At 36.0% G+C, this 24,982-nt stretch overlaps 1 protein-coding gene across 3 annotated transcripts in view; it reads left to right on the top strand.

Annotated features, from left to right (window-relative positions):
• Vps13 (vacuolar protein sorting 13C) overlaps positions 1–24,982 on the top strand; it is a 134,732-nt gene that overhangs the window by 98,409 nt on the left and 11,341 nt on the right. For 2 of the 3 annotated variants that reach the window (XM_080169195.1, XM_080169193.1), the window contains 7 exons: positions 6,341–6,379; positions 6,935–7,025; positions 7,558–7,581; positions 16,367–16,418; positions 16,908–17,014; positions 21,983–22,028; positions 24,362–24,437. In XM_080169195.1, coding sequence (XP_080025321.1) covers positions 6,341–6,379; positions 6,935–7,025; positions 7,558–7,581; positions 16,367–16,418; positions 16,908–17,014; positions 21,983–22,028; positions 24,362–24,437 — 435 coding nt within the window. The remainder of the gene's footprint in view (positions 1–6,340; positions 6,380–6,934; positions 7,026–7,557; positions 7,582–16,366; positions 16,419–16,907; positions 17,015–21,982; positions 22,029–24,361; positions 24,438–24,982) is intronic. The other variant, XM_080169194.1, reaches the window with a different exon arrangement.

Raw genomic sequence — 24,982 nt, 5'->3', positions numbered from 1 at the left:
CTCTCCTAAATAGTTAAAAACCTTTCCAGGACCTTTGAAAAGCTAATCTGTAAAGGAGAAAAATATCGGTCAAGCGATGACAGACACTCATCCTGACACATTCATGTAAAAATTATACACACCAGCAAACTACATTCCTGGAGCAGTAAAGAGTGCTTGCGTCAGGGAGGGAGGGGACATTAGGCTATTTATTACACTGGTCCCACAAGTTTTATAATATCGTTTTCTTATTCGTTGGCTCAACAACTTTGGGGACTTTTATTGTTTTTTGATTGGTTAATACATAAAGTTGAGAGTCTAAACTTTTCAACTAATAATTATAATCTACAGAGGAGTAATTTGTATCATCATTGGGAATAAACAACAATTTATAGGCCATTGTCTTATTCCTCTAGATCCCTGGCTTGCGTGCTTGAGAGTAATACATCCGGAAATGTAAAATTGTAATGTGCTGATGTTAGTGGTTACTAAGAGAGAGAAGATTTGAAAAATATTGGGGGAGGGGGGAAGTTCTGACACATTTGCGCAAACCTGGTATTATATAGGCTTTATCTTTGGACTGAGAGGATAGGTTATTAGGGATAAAATCATTCTACATGATGAATTTTCCCAAGTTTTTAAAGAATTTTGGATAGTCCTCCAGGTTCCGGAGCTCCAGGCCTCCAGGTGGTCTCTGTACAGGTAAAAATAAAAAATAAATTTCTTTTTTTAAAGAGTTAGAGGTCAATTTATAAAATAAAATATGCATCTTTTTGAATGTTATTCATATATTTGAAGAAAAAACATGCATATTTTGTTTCATAAGCTGACTTCTAACACTTTCAAATTTTTTTTTCTTTTCATTTTTACCTGTACAGAGACCACCTGAAGGCCTATCCAAAAAAATCTTAAAACTTGCAAAAATTCATCATATAATAATGATTTTATCTCTATTAACCTATCCTCTCAGTCCAAAGACAAAGCCTATATACCAGGTTTACGCAAATGTGTCAGAACTTCCTCCCCCCCCCTTGAAAATATAACATTTATAAACATTTTTGTATATCATTTGTATGGATGACATACGGATCCAGTAAGTTATTTACTGGACACTCATTTTTAACGTGTATGTGTGGTAGGGTGAAGCGTTTCAACCCTACTGAGCGAGTTCGATTCAAATGAGCCCCTAGCCTTAAAGATTCTACCAATAAATAACTACAAGGAGTTACTGATTAAAGGATATATTTTGAACTGATCATTACAATGGATATACAGGTTTATATAGCAAATAGAAGTATAATAATAGATTATGAGGGGTAGCTGGTGATGGGTTCCTTTGAGCTGGGGGCTGTGTCCACAGGCGCAAAGGTAGGAGGGAAGGCTGCCTCCTTGGGGTAGGCAGGTGATGGCAGAGAAAGGGGAAGGTCCGGCTGCGGCAAGGGGGAGGTAGACGTCTCCCGGCAAGACAGGTGACTGGGGCTTGGGGTTGTAGAGAGGGGCCGCGCCCCTCCCACTATCAGAGATGTCCAATTTGACTGCTGCTTGTGAGGTGTCGGCAAGGCCCCGAAGGGGCCGGGTGAAATGGTGATAATAGGATTAGCGCTGGGTTGTGATTTGATAAGCCGAAGCATAGCAACTCTATGAAAGGCTTGTCCGTATGATGCCGCCGTACCACAACCTCCCCTTCAAGGGCTGCGGGACCACCGGGACATCAGGCTTTGAACCATGGGGGGCGGCAGACTCTCCCTGGGGCACAGCGCGGTGTAGGACAGCTCGGGCTACACAGGCCCCTCGGGAAACTCGTTGCTCGGTCTGACTGTGGTTGGATATCAGCATGGTCAACTCCCGGTTGGCTCCCAGCTGGGGGTTGGCGACGGTCAGGCCTCGGCGCTGGAAGTTAGGCCTTGTCTGGAGAACTACCTCTGTCTTGGCTGGCAGCTGGACACGGAGACCCAGGCTCACTCTAGAGGCTCCTAGAGGAGGGACAACGATGGTAGTAGGCGCGTAGAACTCCCTGGGGGCGCCTGTCTTGTCCAGGTTGCTCGGCCTCTTAGCTCCTACCCAGATGGGGATAGCTGTCATCTGGAGGGGGCACATCGCTTCCGCTTTGTCCTCGGGGGCCGCTACTTCCATCACGGTGGCAACTTCTTGTCCTGGGGGCTTGCTGCTGGCAGGTAGGGGCTCCATGTCGGCATCTGGGTTCCATATCACGTCGGTGGGTAGCGCCGGAGGGGCTGTTCCCAGTTCTGCAGGTTGGCTGGTCAGGTTCTCTTCTTCTCCTCCAGGGTGGTTGGTCCGGTCCTCAGGTATCTCAAACTCTAGTTCGTCTGTGGGATTGCATATGGCGCCAGCTGGCGGCGCAGGCGCAGGTCCCGACTGCTCTCCTCCATCTGTAGGGTTGCTGGTCAGACTCCTGTCCACAGCTGGTGGTGGCAGAACAGTGACTTCGGCTGGTTGGTACAGGGGCAGTTGGTCCATGGTTCCAGGTTGACTGCTAGCTGGTAAGGTTGCCGCAACCGTTCCACCATTGGACTGGTCCAGGAGTATCCAGCTTCCAGGGTCTCGGACAACGCTGGCAGGTGGTGGTGGCAGTTTGGCGGCCACCTTGTCTCCCCTAGGGTTGTCATGGACAGGGGCAGGTAGGAGACTGGCAGTTAGATCTTCAGTGTAGGGGTAGGCCAGTTCTCTGTGTTGGGGATCAGCGCCGGTCTGGAGGCCCGGCGGGGGTCTGGCCGGTATCTGGGCAGACAGCTCCCCAGTCCCTGCTGTGAGGGGACTAAAGGTATCGCATCCTGAGCTCTCTCCCCTAGCCGGGAGGTGATCTGGCACTCTGTCTCCCTCTGGGCTAGGACAAGGTCTTTGGCCGTTGGGCTTGTTACTGGGTGCATCTCCTCTCTCTCCCCAGGCGGCTTCTTCAAGTTTGCTGGAGGTGGCTGATGTCGGTATTCCTGGTTCCCACACATCCTCAGCTGGAGGCGTAGGTTTTGGAAGGTCTCCCCTGGCTGGCAAGTTCTTCTTGGCTGGCCTTGGACAGGGGTGTCTGGCTAGAGGTGACCACTCGTTGGCAGTTGAGGGTAGAATTTGTGAATCCTTCCCAGGAACAGGCAGGTTGGTCGCTACTGGGTCTGTGCAGAGGCAGGTGGCCAGTCGTCTCACAGGGGCCTCTAGGCCTCTTGGGGAGTGGTGTCCTGCTATCCCCTTGCACCTCTGACCCAGTCCACAGCTGGGGGTGGTGGCTTCAGCTAAAGTCTCCTTCGGTTCATCTGGCTGGGGCCCCAGCGTCCCAGCAGGGTCTCCGACTTCCGGCAGAGCCCCATTGGCTGGTTTCCTGGGGGCAATGGTGGTCACTTCTTCTCTTGGCTCGTACGGTAGGTCTGGTCTCTCCGTGGCGTCAATGTTCGTTGCCCTTCTCCTCTCCTTGGTGGTGACATGGGTCAGGGCAGGTTGAGATGCTGCAATGGCCGGCAGCTGCTTGGGGCCAGCCTGGTGCTCAACCTCTGGTAGCCTCTGGCCTGTCCTGGGGGTCTGGTACCTCTTTTGTAGGCAACCAATTCTCTGGCATGGGTTCGAACCCCCTGAGCCTTGGTCAGGGGATCTTCTGGGTCTCTGTGATGGCGCCGGATATGGCAACGGGCTGGATGTCTGGACTCTTCTACGCTGCCATATACCCCCGCTGCTGTACTCAATCGCTGACTTTCCAATCTGGGTGAACATTTGTAAGAATATTGAGAGATGTAGGGGTAAGAGCCAGGTACAACCACTCAACATTAACAATACTATGACCGGCAGCCAGGCGGTGGTCATTGATGCCAGGTGGTTGAGGGTCCCAAGCTGGCCATCCCTGACTTCTTGCTGCACGGTGGGACGTCTCGTTTGCCCAAGGCAGGCGCTAAGCTGGGCCAGGTGACCAGGTAGTGGCAGGTCCGAGTGAAAGGACATGGTTGCAACGGGGCCTCCAGGGGCAACCCTACCGTACGGGGTTGATGTTACAGGTAGCTTCCCCGGCGGGCAGTCCTGAGGCTTGTGGTAGGGGTCCTCCCCAGGCCTTGATCCTGTGGGGGCCTGGACTCTCCTCAGGGGGGTTGGCTCCCATTTACTCCTAGTGCCGGGTGATGGCCTCTTCCTATGGCCCTGGGCTGTATCGGGCTGAAGCTTCCATCCTCCTGGGTTAAAAGGGTAGTTGATGTCCTGGCATTGTTCTGGAGCGCTTGGTCCCCCCATCTTGAGCATGGGGTCTGTCTCCCAGAATTCAGTCTTGTCCAGCTCCAGGTCCGCCTGGAGTCCTACAGGTTCTCCCCTGGCATGTAGGCGTTGGGGTAGATTGGTGGAAACCCCCAGAACATCAGGCTTGACTAGCTTCCTAGCCACAGGAAGGCCAGCATCCAGTGGGAGGTAGTGCTCCCCAACCTGCTGCGCTGGGGCAGCCAAGCCAAGCGTAGGATGAATCCGCAAAGCGGCTTGGACGGTAACTAAGGGTGCCGTGTGGTGCGTTCAGCAGGCAAAATTTACCCGCAGTAGGTAAAAATACCTACGTGGTGCGTTCAAAAATGATAAAAAAGTGGCCTAAAAAGGCCGTTTCTCGGGTCAGTTGGCTTCTTGAATTCTTGTTGGATGTCAGTTGACTGTCCCCTTACTTGCAAAAGGGTCCAATCTCTCGGCCAGGAGTGCTTCTAAGGTTGTCAGTTGACTGTCCCCTTACTTGCAAAAGGGTCCAATCCCTCGGCCAGAGGTAGAATCGGCTAGTTTTAGCAGGGCTCGATTGAAACACGCTGACACCAAGTTGTGGTAGGGTGAAGCGTTTCAACCCTACTGAGCGAGTTCGATTCAAACGAGCCCCTAGCCTTAAAGATTCTACCAATAAATAACTACAAGGAGTTACTGATTAAAGGATATATTTTGAACTGATCATTACAATGGATATACAGGTTTATATAGCAAATAGAAGTATAATAATAGATTATGAGGGGTAGCTGGTGATGGGTTCCTTTGAGCTGGGGGCTGTGTCCACAGGCGCAAAGGTAGGAGGGAAGGCTGCCTCCTTGGGGTAGGCAGGTGATGGCAGAGAAAGGGGAAGGTCCGGCTGCGGCAAGGGGGAGGTAGACGTCTCCCGGGAAGACAGGTGACTGGGGCTTGGGGTTGTAGAGAGGGGCCGCGCCCCTCCCACTATCAGAGATGTCCAATTTGACCGCTGCTTGTGAGGTGTCGGCAAGGCCCCGAAGGGGCCGGGTGAAATGGTGATAATAGGATTAGCGCTGGGTTGTGATTTGATAAGCCGAAGCATAGCAACTCTATGAAAGGCTTGTCCGTATGATGCCGCCGTACCACATATGTTCAAACAAAAAAATAGCAGCCTATCTTAAAGATCAGCCGAGATAATCTCATTCGGACGGACAGACAGATATACAAAGTGAAGTATAGAGTAACTTCGCTACTTAAAACAGAGTTCTACCTTTAAGCACAGGAAAACTTTAAACGATACTAACAAACTGTAGAAGCTATTTTTTTTAAATTCCGTTTTATACAAGGGGGGGGGGGGAGGGAGGCACTTGAGAGTAAAATATACTGATACCCAAACTTTTTTGCAAATTTTTTTTTCTTATGTTGGCTTTAATACTTTAGGTTCTAGAGGCTAGGGGCGAAGCCACTAGTATAGTAAAATTACTACTGTCTTATTTTATGTTTATATTTTTAAGTCCTATTAAAAGTTATGAGGCAGAATTCACAGATATTTAACTTTAAGCATACCATGTAAATTTAACTGTTGTGCTTAGTTCTCATCAGGAAGAGAGAGTACATTGGAATGTAGATTGTACTAGTACCCAAAGTTTTAAAACAAGTTCTCTCATTCGTTGACTTAAGAATTTTGGGTATGAATTTTATATATGTATATTAGGGCGGGTTGATTTCCAACTTATTTGGAATTTCACATTTTTTCACATTGGCAAGGGTTACTGGGCCTATATAAAACCCTGTGAAACTTGAAACAGGTTTTTTAATCCAAAAACAACGGGCGCGCGGGGGTTATAAAATGTGCCCGCCCCCTTATAAAACCAAAAATTGAAATTCTTTCAAACACAGGCATGTTGCATATCAAAATGACTGCATTGAAATGCTGATTACAGATCTAAAAACCGTTTTGAAAAATATTGATTCAGTCGGAAATGATTTTCAAATAACCTATCAAAATGAACAATTTTGACTAAATCAGCCTTTTTAGGTACTTAATGAGCTCTTATTCGAACTAGGAGCAATATTTTTCAAAACGGTTTTCAGATTCATAATCAGAATTTCAATGCGGTCATTTTGAAATGCAACATGCCTGTGTTTCAAGGAATTTCAATTTTTTATATTTTAATTTTAGATATATTCATCCAGATGGAGTAGTCAGATGTTATGACAGGTACCGTACGTCTTCTACGTTTAATCTTGTTACCTCCTGTAACTAAAAGTATTAATGATTTTGTCTGAAGCTGAAGATCTCGGGAAGTATTGGTCCGAATGGGTAGTAGGTACTTTTCAGGGAAGCCTTTTGACAATTCCACCAGTCAAACCAATCGACTTTAAACTCTAGTTTAATTTTTTTTTGGGAGGGCTTTTTTTCCAGACAGAAATCCTTTTACTGTTTTATAAGGATCAAAACACCCACCACCCTTTTTTTGAATTTATAAAGAAATAAAGAAGGGGTTTCAGTGCTGTATATGAACTTTGAATGAAAACCGAAAGAATAAAATCATGTTTCCCAACTTCATATTATTTATTTCGTACCATTGAAAGAAAATGAAGTTTCATCGTATTTTCACAGTAGCTTTTGATAGGCTATTTTAAGTTAGGTTAGATAAATGTTAATGATTGCCCTTAGGGTTAGAGCATGAGCTAGAAATAGGAGAAAAGCTACTGTGTAAACATGACGAAACCCGCTACTTCTTTCCATGATCCTTTATTTATATTATTTCAGAAAAGAGGCAGAGGGCCAAAAGATTTTGATATCAGTTGAGAAGGGAAGGTATTCTGATGATTTCTACATGCTTCATGAAAATTTAGTTCAGGTAGGCAAATTATCTTTAAATACCACCGTACCGCCTGGAGGACAAAAGTGGCCGAATTTGCTGCAGCAGTAAGACGCGGATAGAAAAAAAGGCTAATTATCAGGGAGGAAACAGACAATGGACTGTAAATTATACCTAAATGCATGCATCTTTTATTACATTGGGATTGTACAAACCAAACTTTTCTACTATTATGGGGTAATTTTGTTAATTTAGTTGAGCGTACTTACATTTATTGATTTTCCATTGTCTACCAAAGGAAGAATCTATTCATGTCGTAAGTTTATTCCCGTCTCCCTTGAGATAATGTAGTTTTAGAAATAGAAATATCTATGATGATTTTTTTATTTTCTTTTAAAAAAGTAAAAATACCTAATTAATGTAGACTGATTTCCTATATTTTCATATAATACGATTGTCCCATAAAAGTGTTTTGTTTTAATCATGCTTATAAATTTGTAGGAATAGTAGTTGTTTTTGTTTATTTAAAGATTAAATAATAGTTTGTTATTTGAATATATAAAAATTTCAGCGGGTTTACAGTGATCTCAGAATTGTAAGTTTAAAAACTTCCCTTTTTTAAGTTTTATTTCTTTCTTTTATTTTTATTTTCTCAAAAGGGACATCTTTCTTTGAATCAAAACACCTTCTATGATACTTTATTATGCACTTAGATAGAATTATTTTTGAATGACGTCAAAGCTTCTGGTTTTAGAGGCACTGCTTTTTTTAATTCTTGATCAATTGAATCTGGGTATTATACATTTTTAGGGACTAAGCTACTCATAAAATGTGTTTTTTTGGTCTTTTATTCGTTTTTAAAGACATAAGTTGAGGGTACTTTAAGGGTACTTACACTTTTTGACACTACTGGGTTCATCATTAGCCTCCGTGGGTATCGTTCCACCAAGTTTGTGAGGGGCTATATCCTTTATGAATATTTCTCTGTCAAATTTCTTTTAACATTAATACCAAGCTTTCCAGTAAAGTGTAAACAGGTCTAGCCATTCATGAGATATAAGGACAAATGTACATATATCCAGCTATTTCAGTCCACAAAGTTGTTGGACTTAGTATTTGCTACTGTTGAAGGAAATCCTCTTTATATTCAATTTTTAGTACCCTTTACAAGATATGATCAAAAGTCTGTTTACCTACAAGACTGGGAACAAACTTAATTTTTTTTGCACATAGACAAGAAGAAATCAGACAAAAAAAGGCTTGCTTGGTCTCGTGTCTTCATGTAATCTAGTATAGGTTTGAAGTAGTTCAACCTTCCCTCTCCGGCTGCTTTGAATTTTGAGTTATGTATTTAATCAATTTTCTTTATAAATTTTCATCTTTATTAATATTCTAAATACAATTTTTATTTTGTGTTTGGTGAATTTAAATACGGATTTTATAAAATAGAACATTATTCAATGTTGAATATATATGCACAAGTTTTATGTATGATACCATATTATTAAGTATTTTTGATATTTTATGGTGAATAAATACATATAGAAAAATAGGGGGGGATGGGGGACATGTCACTTTTTTTAACTAGACCTAAATCACAACCATTGGTCTGGTTACAATAAGTGGCACATCTGCGCCCCCCCCCCCCCCTTATCTTCTTACATTTAGTTATCCCTTTATTCTATCACTTTTTTATGTATATTTTATCCTTACAGGTTGCAATTTTTATTTTTAAGAATATTTGTTAACTTTTTACAAAAAATAGCTGCTATTCCTATATTTGAGAGAACATAGTGAACACAATTTCATAAGAAATGGCAGATATTATTTTTATTGTTATTAATCTAGAGATCTTAATGTAACTTCATTTAAACTTTTTGGATAAACTTTTGTTACAGAATAGCCAGAATTCTTAAAATACATACTGTACAAAAATTGGAAATTAATCATGTGAGCTGATATTTTGTTTTGAATAGAATTCCTAACTGTATTAAGGAATTCTGTTTTCTCCAAAAATGCACATATCCATTTGTTTGGACTATTCATTTATAGGGTATATGCACCAAGTTTTAATGGGGATGGGGCATAAAGTATACACCTATAAGATTAGAATTAAAGATAATATGTTACAACTGATTGGAAAAGTGGATGATGATTACTGTAAACATCTTGATATAATGGGTACTGGAAACATCTTTAAAAGCTAAAAAAATTTCCGAGTTCTTTCAATTTGGCACAAGTTAACTCAAAGTTTTTCTTTTTGAAAAAAGCGACGCATTTGTTGGTGGACAACTATCATGAAATATATTTTAAGCTTCTTGAAAGCTCTATTTTAATTAACTTCAACTGTTAGATTTCAATAAATGATTTTGATAGTTTTGTAAAGATAACAAATATAATTTTTTCTTAAATATGCTCTTGGTTTCTTTGAAGAGAAAAACATTTACAATTCAATTACAGCTTTACCTTCTCTGTTCTTCTCTCACTTTCCCTTTCTTCTTTTATTTCTTTTTCTTTTTTCTATTTTTTCATACCACCATTCTCATTAATTTTTAGTAAGCAAGGAAATAATTTGAATTGATTTTAAGGATGGATTATATTTTATATAGTATACCTCCATCATTATTATGGTTGCTCTTAATGTTGCCTAAGGTACTGTAGTGATAAAATGACTATAGTTTTTTGGTTATTGGCAGAATAACAAAATTTTGGAATTAGGATTTTATTATATTTAAACAAAATTAAGTGTATTTTCATGAGTTGAAATAATTTAAAGCTTTAAAAAAAACCAGGTATATGACATTAAACAATCAATAATTATCCTGTCAACGTTTTGTGTGAAATACTTTCGTAACATTTGTATATAAATCTTTGAGGAGGATAAAGGTTTGTAATTTTATTAAACACATTGTCCACTCATTATATTCAGAAAATTTTTTATTGAAGGTTTGCACAAAAAAAAATTTTAATTTTAAAAGAAATTTAAAGATAATAGGTCTAGCTGATTATAATACACAGTGCACAATCAAAACCAAAGGGAACATGTTGTTTAGCCAGATTTTGGATAGACCACTTATTTGCCCCAGCCACATCATGATCTTGTTTTTCTTTTTATAATATTTAGTTTCTCAACCTTGTAATATATTTGTGCTAATGGTTTCATTTGTTATAAATGATTTAAACTTAAGTAACCAGAAACCTGAGGACAAAAAATATGAAATAATAAATTTAATTCTGGCTTTAAGATAGAAATTAATCAAATAATCATCCAATTGTGGCGTTAAGCTTGTAAAGGCTTACACCTGGTAATAAGTTTTTAATTAAACAAGTTGTGTTTATATTGGTTGTTGATAAATTTGTACTAAAACACATTAGTAACACGAATTTAAAAAACCATAGTATGTTACAATAACATATCTTTAAAAAAAATTTGCCTATATATCTAAGCTAAATGGGGCAGTTTAAAGCACTGCTATTTGCCATCTTGGTTATTCCCTTCAGGGAAATGAGAGGATGAATGCATTTGAAAATGTATCATGTGATTCCCATAGTTATTTGAAACTGTCTTAACTGCAGTATTATTACTTCCTGGTTCAGTTTGATTTGTTGTAGTGATTCCATCTTCAGTGAAGACTCCAGGAATTCTCTGTTGTGTGTGGAGTAGGGAGTACTGAACTCAGAATACAAACATTAATTCCTCTGTTCTGTTGCATTTCCTGGATTTCAACTCTTTTTGTCTACCAGGTCATACTCATGCCTTGCCCATTTCCTGTTCTTAATCTGAGCAGTAATGATAATACATTGCTCTTTCCATGAAAAAAATATATTCAACTTTAATGCCTATTACATGCTTTGATTAACAGAAATTGTTTTTGTTTTTGTTTTTGTTTTTGCTTTTTGAATTTTTTCATTTTCTACTTTAAGGTTATTGAAGATTAAAGAATTCACAGAGGTAATTTGTAATTAACCAACTTTCAATTAATTAGATTTATTTGTAAATGTCATTTGATGTACTTCATGCAACTGTTGGTTTTATCTAATCCACTACACAGAAGGTACTGCACATTACAAGTGTATGCAATTCTAATTAGCAAATTTGAATATGCATTCCCACATTCCCATTTCAACTTTTTATAAACTTTCTTCCTCTCTTTCTGTTGGAGCAAACTACCATTAGGTTGTTGAGGTTACACATTAGACTTATTCAAATAGACATATAATCCAAACGTATAAACAATTAGTGGAAATGCCAAAATTAAAAACTAATGAATTAATTCAAAATGGAGTCAGATACAAGTAAAAACTGAGACAAAAATTCAAATTGTCACTGACATAGGATATTGATATTGACCATTATTCCTGAAAGTTGTGAATCATTTTGATTTGCTATACCTGCATCATACATAATAATTTGTATTTGAAAAAAATGATTAGCTCTATTAAAATCTATTGGTTACTCTAACGCACAGATGCAAACACACTCATTCAGTTTTAACTGGATAAATGTACCTTGCTTGCTAACACACAAACTTAAATACTTTAATTCAAATATAAATTTACCTTTCACCAAAGATAAGTTTATAGGAGTTCTAAAGGTGAGATTAGAGAGTGATACAAAAATGCACAAGGTAAACTTTTCATCATATATCTTAGTATAAATAATTTGAAGGAAAAAAAGCATTTACATTTTAAGTGAAGGCAAAAGAGGCATCGTAGCTGAATGGTAATGCACTGAGGTACAGTGGCGAGAGTTTGAGTTTAGGGCCCCATGTGGCAACTCAAATTTATCAAATGCAATACATGTATACAACTTCCCCTTTTTTGTGTTAGAAGGGAGAAAATTAAGTAGTCTTGGTACTCAACAATCACAATCATAGCCATAATATTATTTAATCTTTAAACAAAGTAAATTTTACTATCGTTTAAAGAACACCTTGACATAATCTAAAACTACATTTTACAATCTCATTCACAAATCTTCACAATTTCAATAATCATAAATATAAATAAATCCTCTCCTCTGATATTTATGTTTTCTCCTACATTTTCAATATTTCCTAAGCATATACACACATAGACTAGCAAAAATATGCAGAAGAAAACTCTTTTCTATTTTGAAATTATCTTATTTTAATAAAATATTTTCAAGTTGGTAGTAGCATTTGCTTTGAAATTTTAACCTCCAATTAAATCAACAGAATGCTTTAGATTACTTGAGTCTACAGCACATTTCTATGGAGTAATCTGTCATTCAGTTTTTAATTGGTAAATTATGGATGAAAAATTATGCATAATGTACTAATAGTTTGTGGAACATTTTCCATTTTTTTTTGCATTCCTCAGTTTTGTTTAAATCACACACACAATACAAAGGACATTGAACACACATTTTTATAACCTTGAAATACAAACAAGTATCCATTTCAATTGCAATTATCTGGCCATTTATTTGTCTAGAGCAAGATTAATTAAATCCTTATTAAGTGGCCATAAATTGTTACAAATCTTCACTAAAATTGTCTGCTTCATTCTTTTGAAATCTTAGAAAATTATAGAATACAAGGATATTAATAATAGAAACAACTTTCTCGTATTCATTCGAATCCGGTGGATAGGAACCGGTTCTCATCCATACGAAAAAACTATGTCTAGCATCGAATTATATCCAGCTTTCTGCGAATATAAAAATGTACAATCATAAGATTAAAACCAGTTTTTTTAGCCGGTGCCTTCGGCACCTCAGGGCTAAAAAAAACTAGTTTTAATCTTATAATTGTACATTCTATATCCGCGGAAAGCTGTTTATAATACGATGCGAGAAATAACTATTATTAAAGAAAATCATCATTATAGAATTACCTACCTGATTCTGAATCAGTAGTAATCAAGAGTCTGAATAAGAGGGTAATTCTTTTTGCAAAAGGGATAGTTCTACGAAGTGTATTTAAAGAGTTAAGGTACTTAGAGTAGTGAACTTTTATATGTCTTAGTAGAATATATTAGGCATTAGATAGATATGATTATATGTTAAAGAAGTTTTAACATTGACCAGACCAAACTTTTTTTATTTGACAATATCTAAAAAAGTTAAAGTGATTTGCCACATAAATTACATGAGAATGGTCTATTTTTTTCCAAATATGCATAGCCAAAACACCAATATCAAAGAATCTTTTTTCACATATTTCACAAGAGTTAAAAAAAAATTGAACAGGGGTTCCCCTTGGGACAAGTTACTTAAAAAACATAAAAAATAACGTCCGGTTCATTATAGGACAGGTTTTCTATAGATTCTTTTTAAAAAAATAAAGAAAACCGTCCGGTTTACTTACAATATACACATTATCTCACGCGGAAATACCAACTAACCATACAACATATAAATATATATATAAAGACCATTCTCATGTAATTTATGTTGCAAAGCACTAACTTTTTTAGATATTGTCAAATAAAAAAAGTTCGGTCAGGTCAATGTTAAAATTCTTTATCACAATCATATCTATCCAATGCCTAATATATTCTACTAAGACATATAAAAAGATCACTACTCTAAGTACTATATTAAATATTTTATTGGTCATTCTTTGTTGTTATGTGTACTTTGTTGTATAAAAAGTTTTTAGTTCTTTTAACTAGTAAATGCTATCTAAAGTTGTATTTATGACAAAAAAGTTTTTGCCATATATAACATGCAAAGAAGTTGAAAATAAATAATGAAAAACTGATTTTTTAAGGAAAATCCCTGGTCAAATCTTTGGTATTATCCTCTTAGAAATTTTTTTCTTCAATATTTAAAATTTGAGTACCCCCCCCCCCCCCCCCCCCCCCGACAGCGAACTATGAACTCTGGCCGCAGCGCTCGGCTCCCTAGCCTGCCTAGCCGCAGCGCTCGGCCCCCTTGCCTGCCTAGCCGCAGCGCTCGGCCCCCTTGCCTGCCTAGCCGCAGCGCTCGGCTCCCTAGCCTAAAACCTAACCTAACCTAAAATAGTTGTTCGTCGGTAGTCGGGGGGGGGGGGGGGGGGGGGGTACAAAATTGAAAAAAATAGAAAAAAAATTTTCTAAGAGGATAACGCCAAATCTTTTAATTTTAATCAATAACTTTATATTATGCACTACTACGTTATTTAAAATAGAAAAAACTTACAGTTCACTATTTTTTTTTAAATGCACTTCGTGAAACTATCCCTTTCGTTAAGTTGGGTTCATGCTTCCAGTCAAATGCGCTTATTAGGTCAAACTGATCTTAATTATAACTAAATACATAGAAAGCGTTTGATTACAGCTTATACCAATAACGAAATTAATTCGGTAAAAATTCACAAAACCTATACGTGTTTTTCAGCTGTCGTTGGGGGGCAACACATTGTAAAATTGACGACCTCTCCATTTGCCCCCCAAATATTATTTTAGATTTATTTTGCTTGTTGGTTATACCTTATTCCTGGTTTGATTATATTTAATTAAGATCAGCTTGATCTCATAAGCGCATTTGACCGGAAGCTTGCACCCAACTTCATGGAATTGAAATCACCCTCTTTGTTCTTCACTTTTTAATTCCATTTGTACTTTTGAAATATAGATGATTTGAATACATACTACTTGTCTATTTTTTAATTTAAAGCACAATAATCTGATAAGTCAGTTATAATATTTTAATCTTTGAATAATTTATGTTTTTAAGAGTAAAATAATAAGTACAGAGAACATAATTTTTTCCCTATAAAATGTTATACAATTTGTATTTTCATACATGAAATAGGAATGCATCTACTCTATAACTTTTTTCACATGGAATTAAACTTATTTTCTATATATTAAAGTTGAGGGCTATTTTGTTGGGAGTAGGTCAACCCTTAAATCACAATTTCATGAAATGGAAAAGATAATGTGCTATATATACTTTTAACTTATAAATGTGATGATTTTGTTTTATCCTTTGGAACTTTATTTAAGAAAGGGAGGAAGGAGACTAGTTATTTCTCGCATCGTATTATAAACAGCTTTCCGCGAATATCAAATCGAATCTACAGAAGGACTCGGATGTACAACAATTTAGAAACCTTTAACAACCCTGGGATTTTATTAAAGTTTTGAAAATAAGCCAAATTAAAAGATACACCCTGTACAGAAGATGGGTTTATTCTTGTTGAAGGGGATTATCCCTGTCTTGAAATGGATTCTACTTCTCCCCAAAAGAAAGGGATAAGAAATATAAAAAAAAAATTAATCAGAAGATACAGCAATTAAAGATATTTAAATAATAAAGGAGAGTTAGTCAGAATTTTAAAATTTTTTACAGATCATCTATTTTATTGTTAAGAGCTTTATCTGGAAAAAATTAATATCAGGCCGCTGAGTTTCTCTCTATAGCTTCTTATAACAATTACACAAAATGCAATATAAAAAAAATGAACAGTACAATATTGTATAGTATATACCAAATTTATTTATGGTGTATTTGTAATAGGGGTGAAGCAGTTCAACCCTATTTGGTGAGTCGTGCAAAAGAGCCCCTAGCCTTAATGATTCTATCAATAAAATACTCCAAGTAGTTACAGTTTTGAAGATTTATTTAGAACTGATTATACATAACAAATTAATGGCTTTATATACAACAGATTATAATATTGGGTTAGGTAGAAATTGGGTGTGGAGAGAATGGGGGACTGCAGGCCAGGTGAATGGCAGAAGGGCAGGCCCCTGTGGGGGTAAGGCTGGCGTCCCCCCAGAAAAGGGTAGATTATCTGGAACATGAGGGGGGAGGGGCAACCCCTTACTCCCGTAGGCGGCTGGTAGAGTTGACCGCATTATCTGGCGGTCAAACAAAAGAAAAGGGTTTGTTGAAAAATGTGCTGGGTGGAGCTTTAACACCTGCGTGTTTATCGGGAGTCTCGGAGCGTAGTATGCTCTAGGAAGTGACAGTCTGTCTGTCCGACTACCACATATTCACCGCTAGGTAAAATACTATACACCCAACTGCTTGCAAGTAATATTAAATTTACAGTTTTATAATGCAAATTAGGTCATAGGTCTTAAATTATTTCGCTTCAATTATCTCTAGTTTGTTTTTATTTATTATCTTTTTTTATAATAATTTAAAAACTGTTTGTAATAACTTATTAACTTGAACAAATAACATTTCATTTATTGAAAGTTTGTTATTATAAAAGAATATTATGTTTTATTTATTTTTTTATTTTTCATCTTTTTGACAATAATAATCCAAATTTAAGCAGTGTTTTCAAATGTTTCTCTTTAGTTTATTCTATTTTATATCTAGCTTTCTAGAATACAAAAAAACACTTGAAATTACTGCTTTTTGTATCCCATATAATCTCTTGAAAACATTAAAAAAAACAATATTTTTATACTTTTAGGAAAGAGAAGCATTTATGGTAACTAAGAAAAGAATTATGAAGTTAAAAACAGGTAAATTAAAATAAACTTTTTATTTTGCTGTTAATCTATCCACGAGAAAGTGAGACATTCAGTGATCCTAACCAGGACCATTTTTTTTAGAAGCCCCAGCTATTTTATACTTAGATTAGGTACGTCCGTCCTCCCGAGTTAGTGAACAAAGACTAGATTTTCTCCGAAGTGAGATTAAGGTTTTATGGCGTTATTCTCTTATATATTTTTTTCAATCATAACATAATAACAATAGCATTCAGAAAGCTCATAAATTATTATTACTTGGATTTTACACCAGATTTTAATGTTCTATAAAATAAATGAATCTTGCAGCGGGCTAAAGTAACGATACCCCACTTTCTACCCCTTTACCCTATCTCCTTTCCTCAAACAGTATGAAACGAACTGTAAACTAATTCCATGTTAGCAAGCCGAACTGACATGTTTCTCCTGTCATAATATCCACGTATATTCTACATCCATTGACCTAACCCTCCTTGTTATCAGTGCTAGGAGCCTGGAATGTGGAATGGCAGTACGAGTATGACAAGCTGTTGTTACCCCCCTCTGTACTACAAGAAGGGGATAGATGGGTGCTGATCATACAACCAAAGGTAACTTTTTTTTAATTTGTTGTGTTTGTTTGTTAGTTGTTAGTCGGGACATCCAAAAAATTTAAAATCGACTTTTATCTATCCTAGGAATTAATAATGGCTGTAAGTAGACAGCTAGAAAAGAAATTTTTAAAAAATATTAATTTTTGGCGGATTTATGCCATTTTTAAAAAAGGTAGTGAAAAATTTCTTTTCAGTTTTGATGATTTTCCAGATTTTTTTACACAACTTTTTCAAAGCAACAAAAAATACATTTATGTTCATCTTATGAAAAAAAAAATTTATTGAGGTACATTTCAGATACCTGTTCCAATGTCTAATTAAAGAAAAAATTTTAAAAAATATTTTTTTGGTGGTGTAAATTGACATTTTGTGAGAAAATTTCACTAAAAATATTAAGATTTTTAACCCCAAAAAATCAGTTTTCTCCATTTTACCCAAAAACGGACAGGAGGCCCCGGGTTTTGCAATAATAATATCAATATACAACATGTATTGTGTATAAAACAGTTTTCACAACCTGGGGCCTCTTGTCCGTTTTTGAGTAATTGAGCATTTTACATTGCATGGTTTGAACAATTTCGTTATTGTTAATTTCAAATTTTCCTTCGTTAGAGGGGGAAGGAGTCATTTTAGAGCCCAAAGTCATCTCTGCAATATTTTCAAACTTTTTAAGACGGATCTTTCTTGACTTATGCATCATTTGCCTCTGGCGAACCGTTTCGCCGTTATTTGCCGCCGTTGGCGTGATTTTTAACGTTTTTTGTCGTTCTCGCTGTTTTAATGGACATTTAAGGGATAAAGGAGCCGTTAAATAAAGATGACTTAAAAATACTTTTATTTTAGCAATTAAATTTGCTAAATTTCATGTGTTCTAAAAAAATTTGTAATTCTAACTGGTTTTGGTCCAGCAGAAATTCAAATTTTGGGATTAATTATAATATTGCAAAAACAGTATATACGCATCAGAGAGAGAGAGAGAGAAATATACGTTTGAGAGAGAACATAATATAGGTAATTATGTTTATATTCTTATACCAACTTTAAATGAAGATAGCTAGACTTAGAATAAAGGTATTAACACAAAATCAAAAGTGTTTTGAAAATTATGTTATTGTTGTTTATATCTGTAAAAAAAATATTTTAAAATAAGCCTTATAAGTGTCCTATTTTACTTATTCTGGGCCTACCTAAAAAAGCCGGGACTCGAACTGGGTGCACCTGACGCTATATTCATGTTCACAAACATTGTTTGCATTAAAGAAATATTTACATAGACGTTGATTTTGTTAAAATATTCCTATCCTAGCTAAAGTTATGAAGGTTTATAGATTTTTTTAAAAATAGGGTAGCTTCGCTCCTCCAAAACAGCAAGACGTACTTACCAAATGCACATTAGAAGTTAACAGGAGCAAAATTTAAGTTATTTCTGAGTTAAAGCAAAAGAAATTACATCATTTCTTCAAATACAAGCTTATTTATTGAAGTTTACTTTTGCCTACTCTTAATGTCCCGATATTTGTCAAAAGATCCCACTGTGAGCCACCGGCTCAGCGCTCATCCATTTTCATCTTCATCTTGATTTTCATCAAGTAGGCCGAGAAATCTGGCTGCTTCTACCGGTTTCAGCCATAAGTCTGTGGTGGTCTGGTTAGTTGGGTTCTGTGCACAGTTAAAGAGATGATTAGTATTAGTTGCATTTTGGACACATATCTAGTGTTGGATCCTCATGAATTCTGGCCATGAAGCTGTTTAGATCATTGCTGAAACCAGATCTATAACGAGCTAACATTGTTCTTGCTCTTTTTGGGAGCTTGTTTGTTAGTCGGAAATGGTCTTTAAGTGTAATTTCATTCACATGTATTTGTAAAAGTAGTTAATAATATGTGGCTCTTCTGTAACAAAACAGTGGCAAAACTGCCGTCTACCTATAAAATTTCACTGACATTTCTGGCCGAATTAAGGTTTTTTGTCTGTAGCCTAAGATTTCTAAAACTAATGAACCAATTGAATTTTTCATTTTAAGGAAGCTTTACATAGGTCCAGGTAAGGTTTTAGGTTATTATTCAAACCTCTTTCTAGCCCTTCTAATACAGGGCCACTAATTGTTAGGGGCGCACCCGCTAGTTTCTATAAAAAGTACATAACTGCATACTGTGCATATTTTCTTTTCTTTAAATTACATGAGTGCTGAGATATTAATGTCTCCGAAATTACCATAATGCTTCTGCAAGTTCCAACAGTAAAGCATATGAAAATCTATCGATATTACATATTTTTAAATTAATGTTTCTTAGTTATTTGGATGTAGACAGGCTATATCAACGGATTTTAATTTACATCCTCAATTATATTAAACAAAATTACCACATTTGTTGATTAAAACCATTGGTGGAACAGTTTGGTCACTGCTAGTTGGAATAAGAATTTTGGGTTATCTGTTATACTAATATTTTATACCTAGTAGATTTACAATTATTTAGATTTCAAAAAAAAAACTTTTAGGTTTTTGTGGCTTAAAAAGGCTTTTCTTCTATAATAATGTTGCTTTTATTTTATTATTTCATCTTTCCATGCACTATACTGTTAAAAAGTCATTTGTTTTCTCCCACTTTTCTTGGGTGATAAAAAATTCATGTAAATCCATTTAGTAAATGTATTTTGCTACATTGGGGACTCTTCAACTTACTGTCTACAGTTTAGTTTAGTATTTAATTGATTTCAAGTCTAGAAAAATATTTCAACCTAATGTGTAAAATTTGCTTTTTTAAACATTGTTCTAAGTAGGTAAGTGGGGGGGGGGGGTGGCTTGAATCCCCTACCGTTCCGAAAATTCTTTTCTTTTTTGAACAAATGATCTAAGTCCAAACGCAGAATAATATAAAGGGGGGGGGGGGGGGGGCGAAAGTGACACTTTTTGAAACCAAAACTAAGAGTCAACAAAGGAACTCAACTAAAAAAAGGGTTACAGGTCTGAGATTTTGCATGGCAGTTGCTTTATAGGGGTACAATATGGAACTGTGAAGAAACGGCGGCGCAACCGCCGAAAACCACCGTTTCACGCCGTAATTTTTGTTGCCTTTTCTCGGCGGTTTTCGGCGGTTGCGCCGCCGTTTCTTCACAGTTCCATATTGTACCCCTATAAAGCAACTGCCATGCAAAATGTCAGACCTGTAACTCTTTTTTTAGTTGAGTTCCTTTGACTTTTAGTTTTGGTTTCAAAAAGTGTCACTTTCGCCCCCCCCCCCCCCCCCCTTTGTTAAGTTATTTATTTTCTATTTTAAACCTTTCTCTAGATTGAAAAACAATTTTAACCTACTTTGTTAAAAAGGAAATTTTCCTAACTTTTTGTATTCTTTTACTCTAATGAAGAAACTAATTTAATTATTTAAGCAAAGAAAAGTTTTCTCTTTTTTAACCTGTGTCTTACATATTAAAACAGTAAACTACAAATACATATTACACAGGGTGTCCAAATGTAAACATTACATTGTATTTGATTAAAATGAAACCTTTAAATTTGTCTTTTTTCTGATGCAAGATGTATTATTTTTTTAGAAAATGATTCTTCCCTAGCCTTTAGAAGATTCTCCCAAAGGGGTGTTTGGGTAACACCCTCCCACACATTATATACTTAATAAAAAAAGCAAGCAATGCTTCTTTTATATAAGTATGCGTCGTGCAGTTTATCTATTATGGAAATTATTAGTAATATTTTAAGAAGGGCTTTGTCTCAGCACAAGAAATTAGCAAAAAGTATTGGTATGACCAGTAGAAATATTCTCTGTAAAGTTAAGTTCAATCTGTCCAGTAGTTTTCGAGATCTTAAGCTTCTTACGGACGGAAGTTATCTTTCTACTTTGTATTATAGATATGTGAAATCTTAATACCTAAAATGATGTAGAAAATATGGTTTTTTTGTTGTACAACCCGTAGTTTAAAATAAATGGGTAGGAGGAAAGGACATGTTGAAAGTTACTTCAACACAAAACTTTCTTCTTTTCTTGAAACAAAAGGAGGGTTTTCGAGTTAGTTTCTATTATGTTATCACATCAGCATTTTAGTGGTAGTCATATATATAAAATACAGTAATGGCTGTAAATGAGATATTTGAGAATCCGCCAAAAAGTTTGTTTGTGTGAAATGAAACAGAATTATGGTTTTCTCGTGCACAAAGTTTCTTAACAATTCTACATGGAGGGAGGGGACATTGGACTCTAAGTTATACTGGTACCTCCTAGTTTTATTAACACATCTAAGCATTTTATGGATTTAATAATATCGGGACCTTTATCTAATCCTAATTGGTTGGTATAAACAAATAATTATAATCTACAGAGGGCTTAATTTTGTAAATAAGTATTTTATTCGGGGGTGGGGGGGGGGGGTATTTATTTGAGGACGATTTTTTTATCCCCTAAGATCCCTGCTATTCTACAAAGATTTTAATTCAAGAACAAAATTTGGGATAAGTAAATTAAAACAAAGTTTGCTTTGTTACAATTTTGCAACCTACTGCTGCCCAGTCAGGCGTGTTTACATAAACAAGGACGACATCGTTGCGTAGTAGTGAGGCTGGTTTGTTAAAATGATGGCTACCACAAATGTTTTCAAGATGCTTAACAATGTTTAAAGATATTTTGCTGAAAATAGAAAAAAATATAACTATAATGCTAAGTAAAATGTTGGCTGTCTGTATTTTTGCTACATAAGCTTATGTTCTTGGTAACTGCTAAACCGATTAGACTGAGCTTTCCCGAGAAAGTATTAACTAGTCATTACATGATTTAAAGCTTTTTTTCCTGTGTTCAAATGTCTCATGGGATTGAAGGGATATTGAACATTTCTTTCAATCTATGGCTTAAAATCTTTGGGCACTTTTACAAATTCATAATTCTATACATCTTAATCTGGGAGTTTATCGTGCATTTTTGTCCCTTTAGATCCATTTATTTTTTTTATGTTTAGGAAGAAAAGAAAGGCGGGCTTGGTGGATTTTTCAGTAAAAACACAGGTAAAACTTGTTTAATCTTGCATCTGATTTATAGTTAGTAGGTACTGTTCGTTTGTCTGTCTGTCTGACAAACTTTAGGAAACATGATATAAAAATTTGTTAAAGCTCGTTATCCTATTATATAAAGTACTAAGCTTTTTTGTTTGTAGCGAAGGATCTCGCTAACCACTGAACCGATATTATTCTCCTTTAGAGGGAAGCTTTGTATAGGTCCTGAGATGGTTTTAGGCTATTTTATTTTTATAAATAAGTCTTGGTATGGTTTTAAGCTATTTTTCTGTATCCCTTCTAATATAGAGCCCCTAATGCTAGGGGCGCAGCCACTAGTAGAGTTATATTGCAGAAGTCCCTTAGGGATGTTTAATAATCGTAAATAAGAATCATATGGTTTTAGGCTATTTAACTGTCCCCTCCCTACTCCTTTGATTTCAAGGCCCCTAGATGCCAGGGCGAGGCTGCTAGTTGTGTATAAAACAAAACAATAAATATATATTCTTTTTTATCCTTGTAAGGTAATAAAAAGCTTATACTGAGTCTAATGGATTATCTACTGAACACAAGAACAACAAGGATACCTGTATATATTAGTAGCGCAGCACCATACATCTGTTGTTATTCCGTAACAAAGAGAAAATATTTAAATACTCTATATTTATATGTAAGAGGCAGGATGATTGTATAAATGTCTGTCTGTGTGTTTGATCCGAAAGATCTCATTTACAGTGAAGCTTATTATATGTCCCGACAAAGGTTGTGCAATGAAAGGGTTGGTTGTCTGATGGATGTTACTTTACCTAATATTCTTGGGTGTTAGAGTATCGCATCCCATTACACGTGGATGATGCTCTGGATTCTCTAGATGATCACTTAAATTTAAGGAGAATCCTGCCCTTACGAGGTAAATGGTAATGGTAATATGTCCAGTGAAAGTTTTCATCTAATGAATGACAGAAGAACGGACGGATGAATCTACACTATTTATAGAGAAGCTGCACTAATAATAATTGTTTACTTTTTCCGTTAATTGGTTTGTCTCAAGAAATAATCCTTGGTAATTCAACCATAATTTACTTTTTTTTGTTATGAAAATAAAAGCTTATATATATAGTAGTAGGGTGTCTTGCAGTCTGTAGTAAAAGATCTAAGTAACAGCTGAAATGTTAGGGATCTGAAGGAATATAACAATAGAGTGAGAACACACTTGATGATGATAATCAAACGTAACCCTTCTCTACAGATTAAAATTATTTTAAGAGTTTTGACTAACAAATCAAGAGTTTTAGGCCAATTAATAAAAAAAAACTTTGGATACCAGTATTATTTACAGCCCAATGTCTTCTCCTTCCTGATATTATGTACCATGTAAGATGTAAAACAAACCCGTACAGAATATAAAAGCAAAAATGTAATTATCTAATCCATTGTTATTGGCATTTTCCTCCTTGCGGTTGTCAGGAACAGCTCCCTCGCTTTTCCTGAAAACAAGAATGACAACACCTATAAAGCGAAGCTCTGAAACGGTAGGACAAACGAACAGTAATGCTTGTAGCGTGTCAGAACTGTATAAGCAGAATATTAACACATAAGTCTAAACAAAATTGTAAGTAAATTTGTTGCAAAACTTCTTAAATACAGGATACTGTTTAAGGACATACTTACATTTTTAGGACTTGATTATAGAGATGCTTCGCGTATAACTTTGTACCTTGTTAGAAATCAATCAGTATTCCAAAATTCAAATTAAAAGGAAAATTCTTACATACAAAATTTGTTTTTAAAAAGTAAAAAATCATGTTTTAAATGGACGTACGGACTTTCTAGTAACGTTTATCTAGTTGCTACGATTCCGAAATCGTACCTAGGAATCATCATTAAGAGTTAGAAATAGATAGAACTTAATGTCCCGGGCGAACGGACCGACACTAATTATAGGAAAGCTTTGCTTTTAAAATCCAACAAATGAAGGCATGTGTATGATATTGATTGGTTACTAGAGATTTTCCTTGTACCATATATTTAATAGTTACCAAGAATGATAACATCCATAAAACGAACCTCAACAAATCAGACATATAAATGAATATGCATATTTTTACATTTTAAGACTAGATTATAGAGAAGCTTTTCTAATAATAAAGTACCTATTCGTAATAGAAATCCTAATTTTAAAAAATCATATAAATCGATATGTTTTAAATTTACATATTGACATTATGGTAATGATTACAGGGTTGGTGTTTTTTTTAGATTTTATATCAATAATTAGGCCAAATTTAAAACTCATAGGACAATTCTAACATGCCTGAATTAATTACTTTGTTATTTGTTTTCAGAAAAGAAAGTGGTGCTTCCCGAGAATACAATCCGAGATTCTGCTCAGCTATTAGCCAGAGTTATTGATGCGCTCATGTAAGTAATTTCATTCTTGTTTTGGAAAGGAAAATATAATAGTTTGTAATTCCAGGGCTCGGCAGCCGAGCTTCAGCCGCCTGTAAGCCTCGCAAAAATCAAAGTTTTACAATTTTAAAAATCAGCTGAAAGTCTTAACCAGACCCAAAGTGCAATATCATGAAATAAAAATAATAAGCTTACAGTCGCGGCTGCAGAGCCCTTGTAATTTCATTCTTCTGATTTTGAAGGAAAAAATACACAGCAAGGTAACGAAAAAAGATTCACATAATTATTATCCTTAGTGTTACTGTTAACTAAAATTTCTTTCAACCCAGGAATAAGGTATAACCAACAAGCGAAATAAATCTAAAATAATATTGGGGGGCAAATGGAGAGGTCGTAAATTTTACAATGTGTTGCCCCACAACGACAGCTGAAAAACACGTATAGGTTTCGTGAGTTTTTTCCGAATTAATTTCGTTATTGGTATAAGCTGCTTTCAACCATTTTTTACATTTTACGAGATTTTAGTAAGATTTAATAAGGTATTTTGTATAGGAGTT

The sequence above is a fragment of the Acartia tonsa genome, chromosome 8, assembly GCF_053477335.1.
Source record: "Acartia tonsa isolate MP-2025a chromosome 8, ASM5347733v1, whole genome shotgun sequence".
NCBI classification, from domain to species: Eukaryota; Metazoa; Arthropoda; class Copepoda; order Calanoida; family Acartiidae; genus Acartia; species Acartia tonsa.
This window is presented reverse-complemented; position numbering and strand designations above follow the sequence as displayed.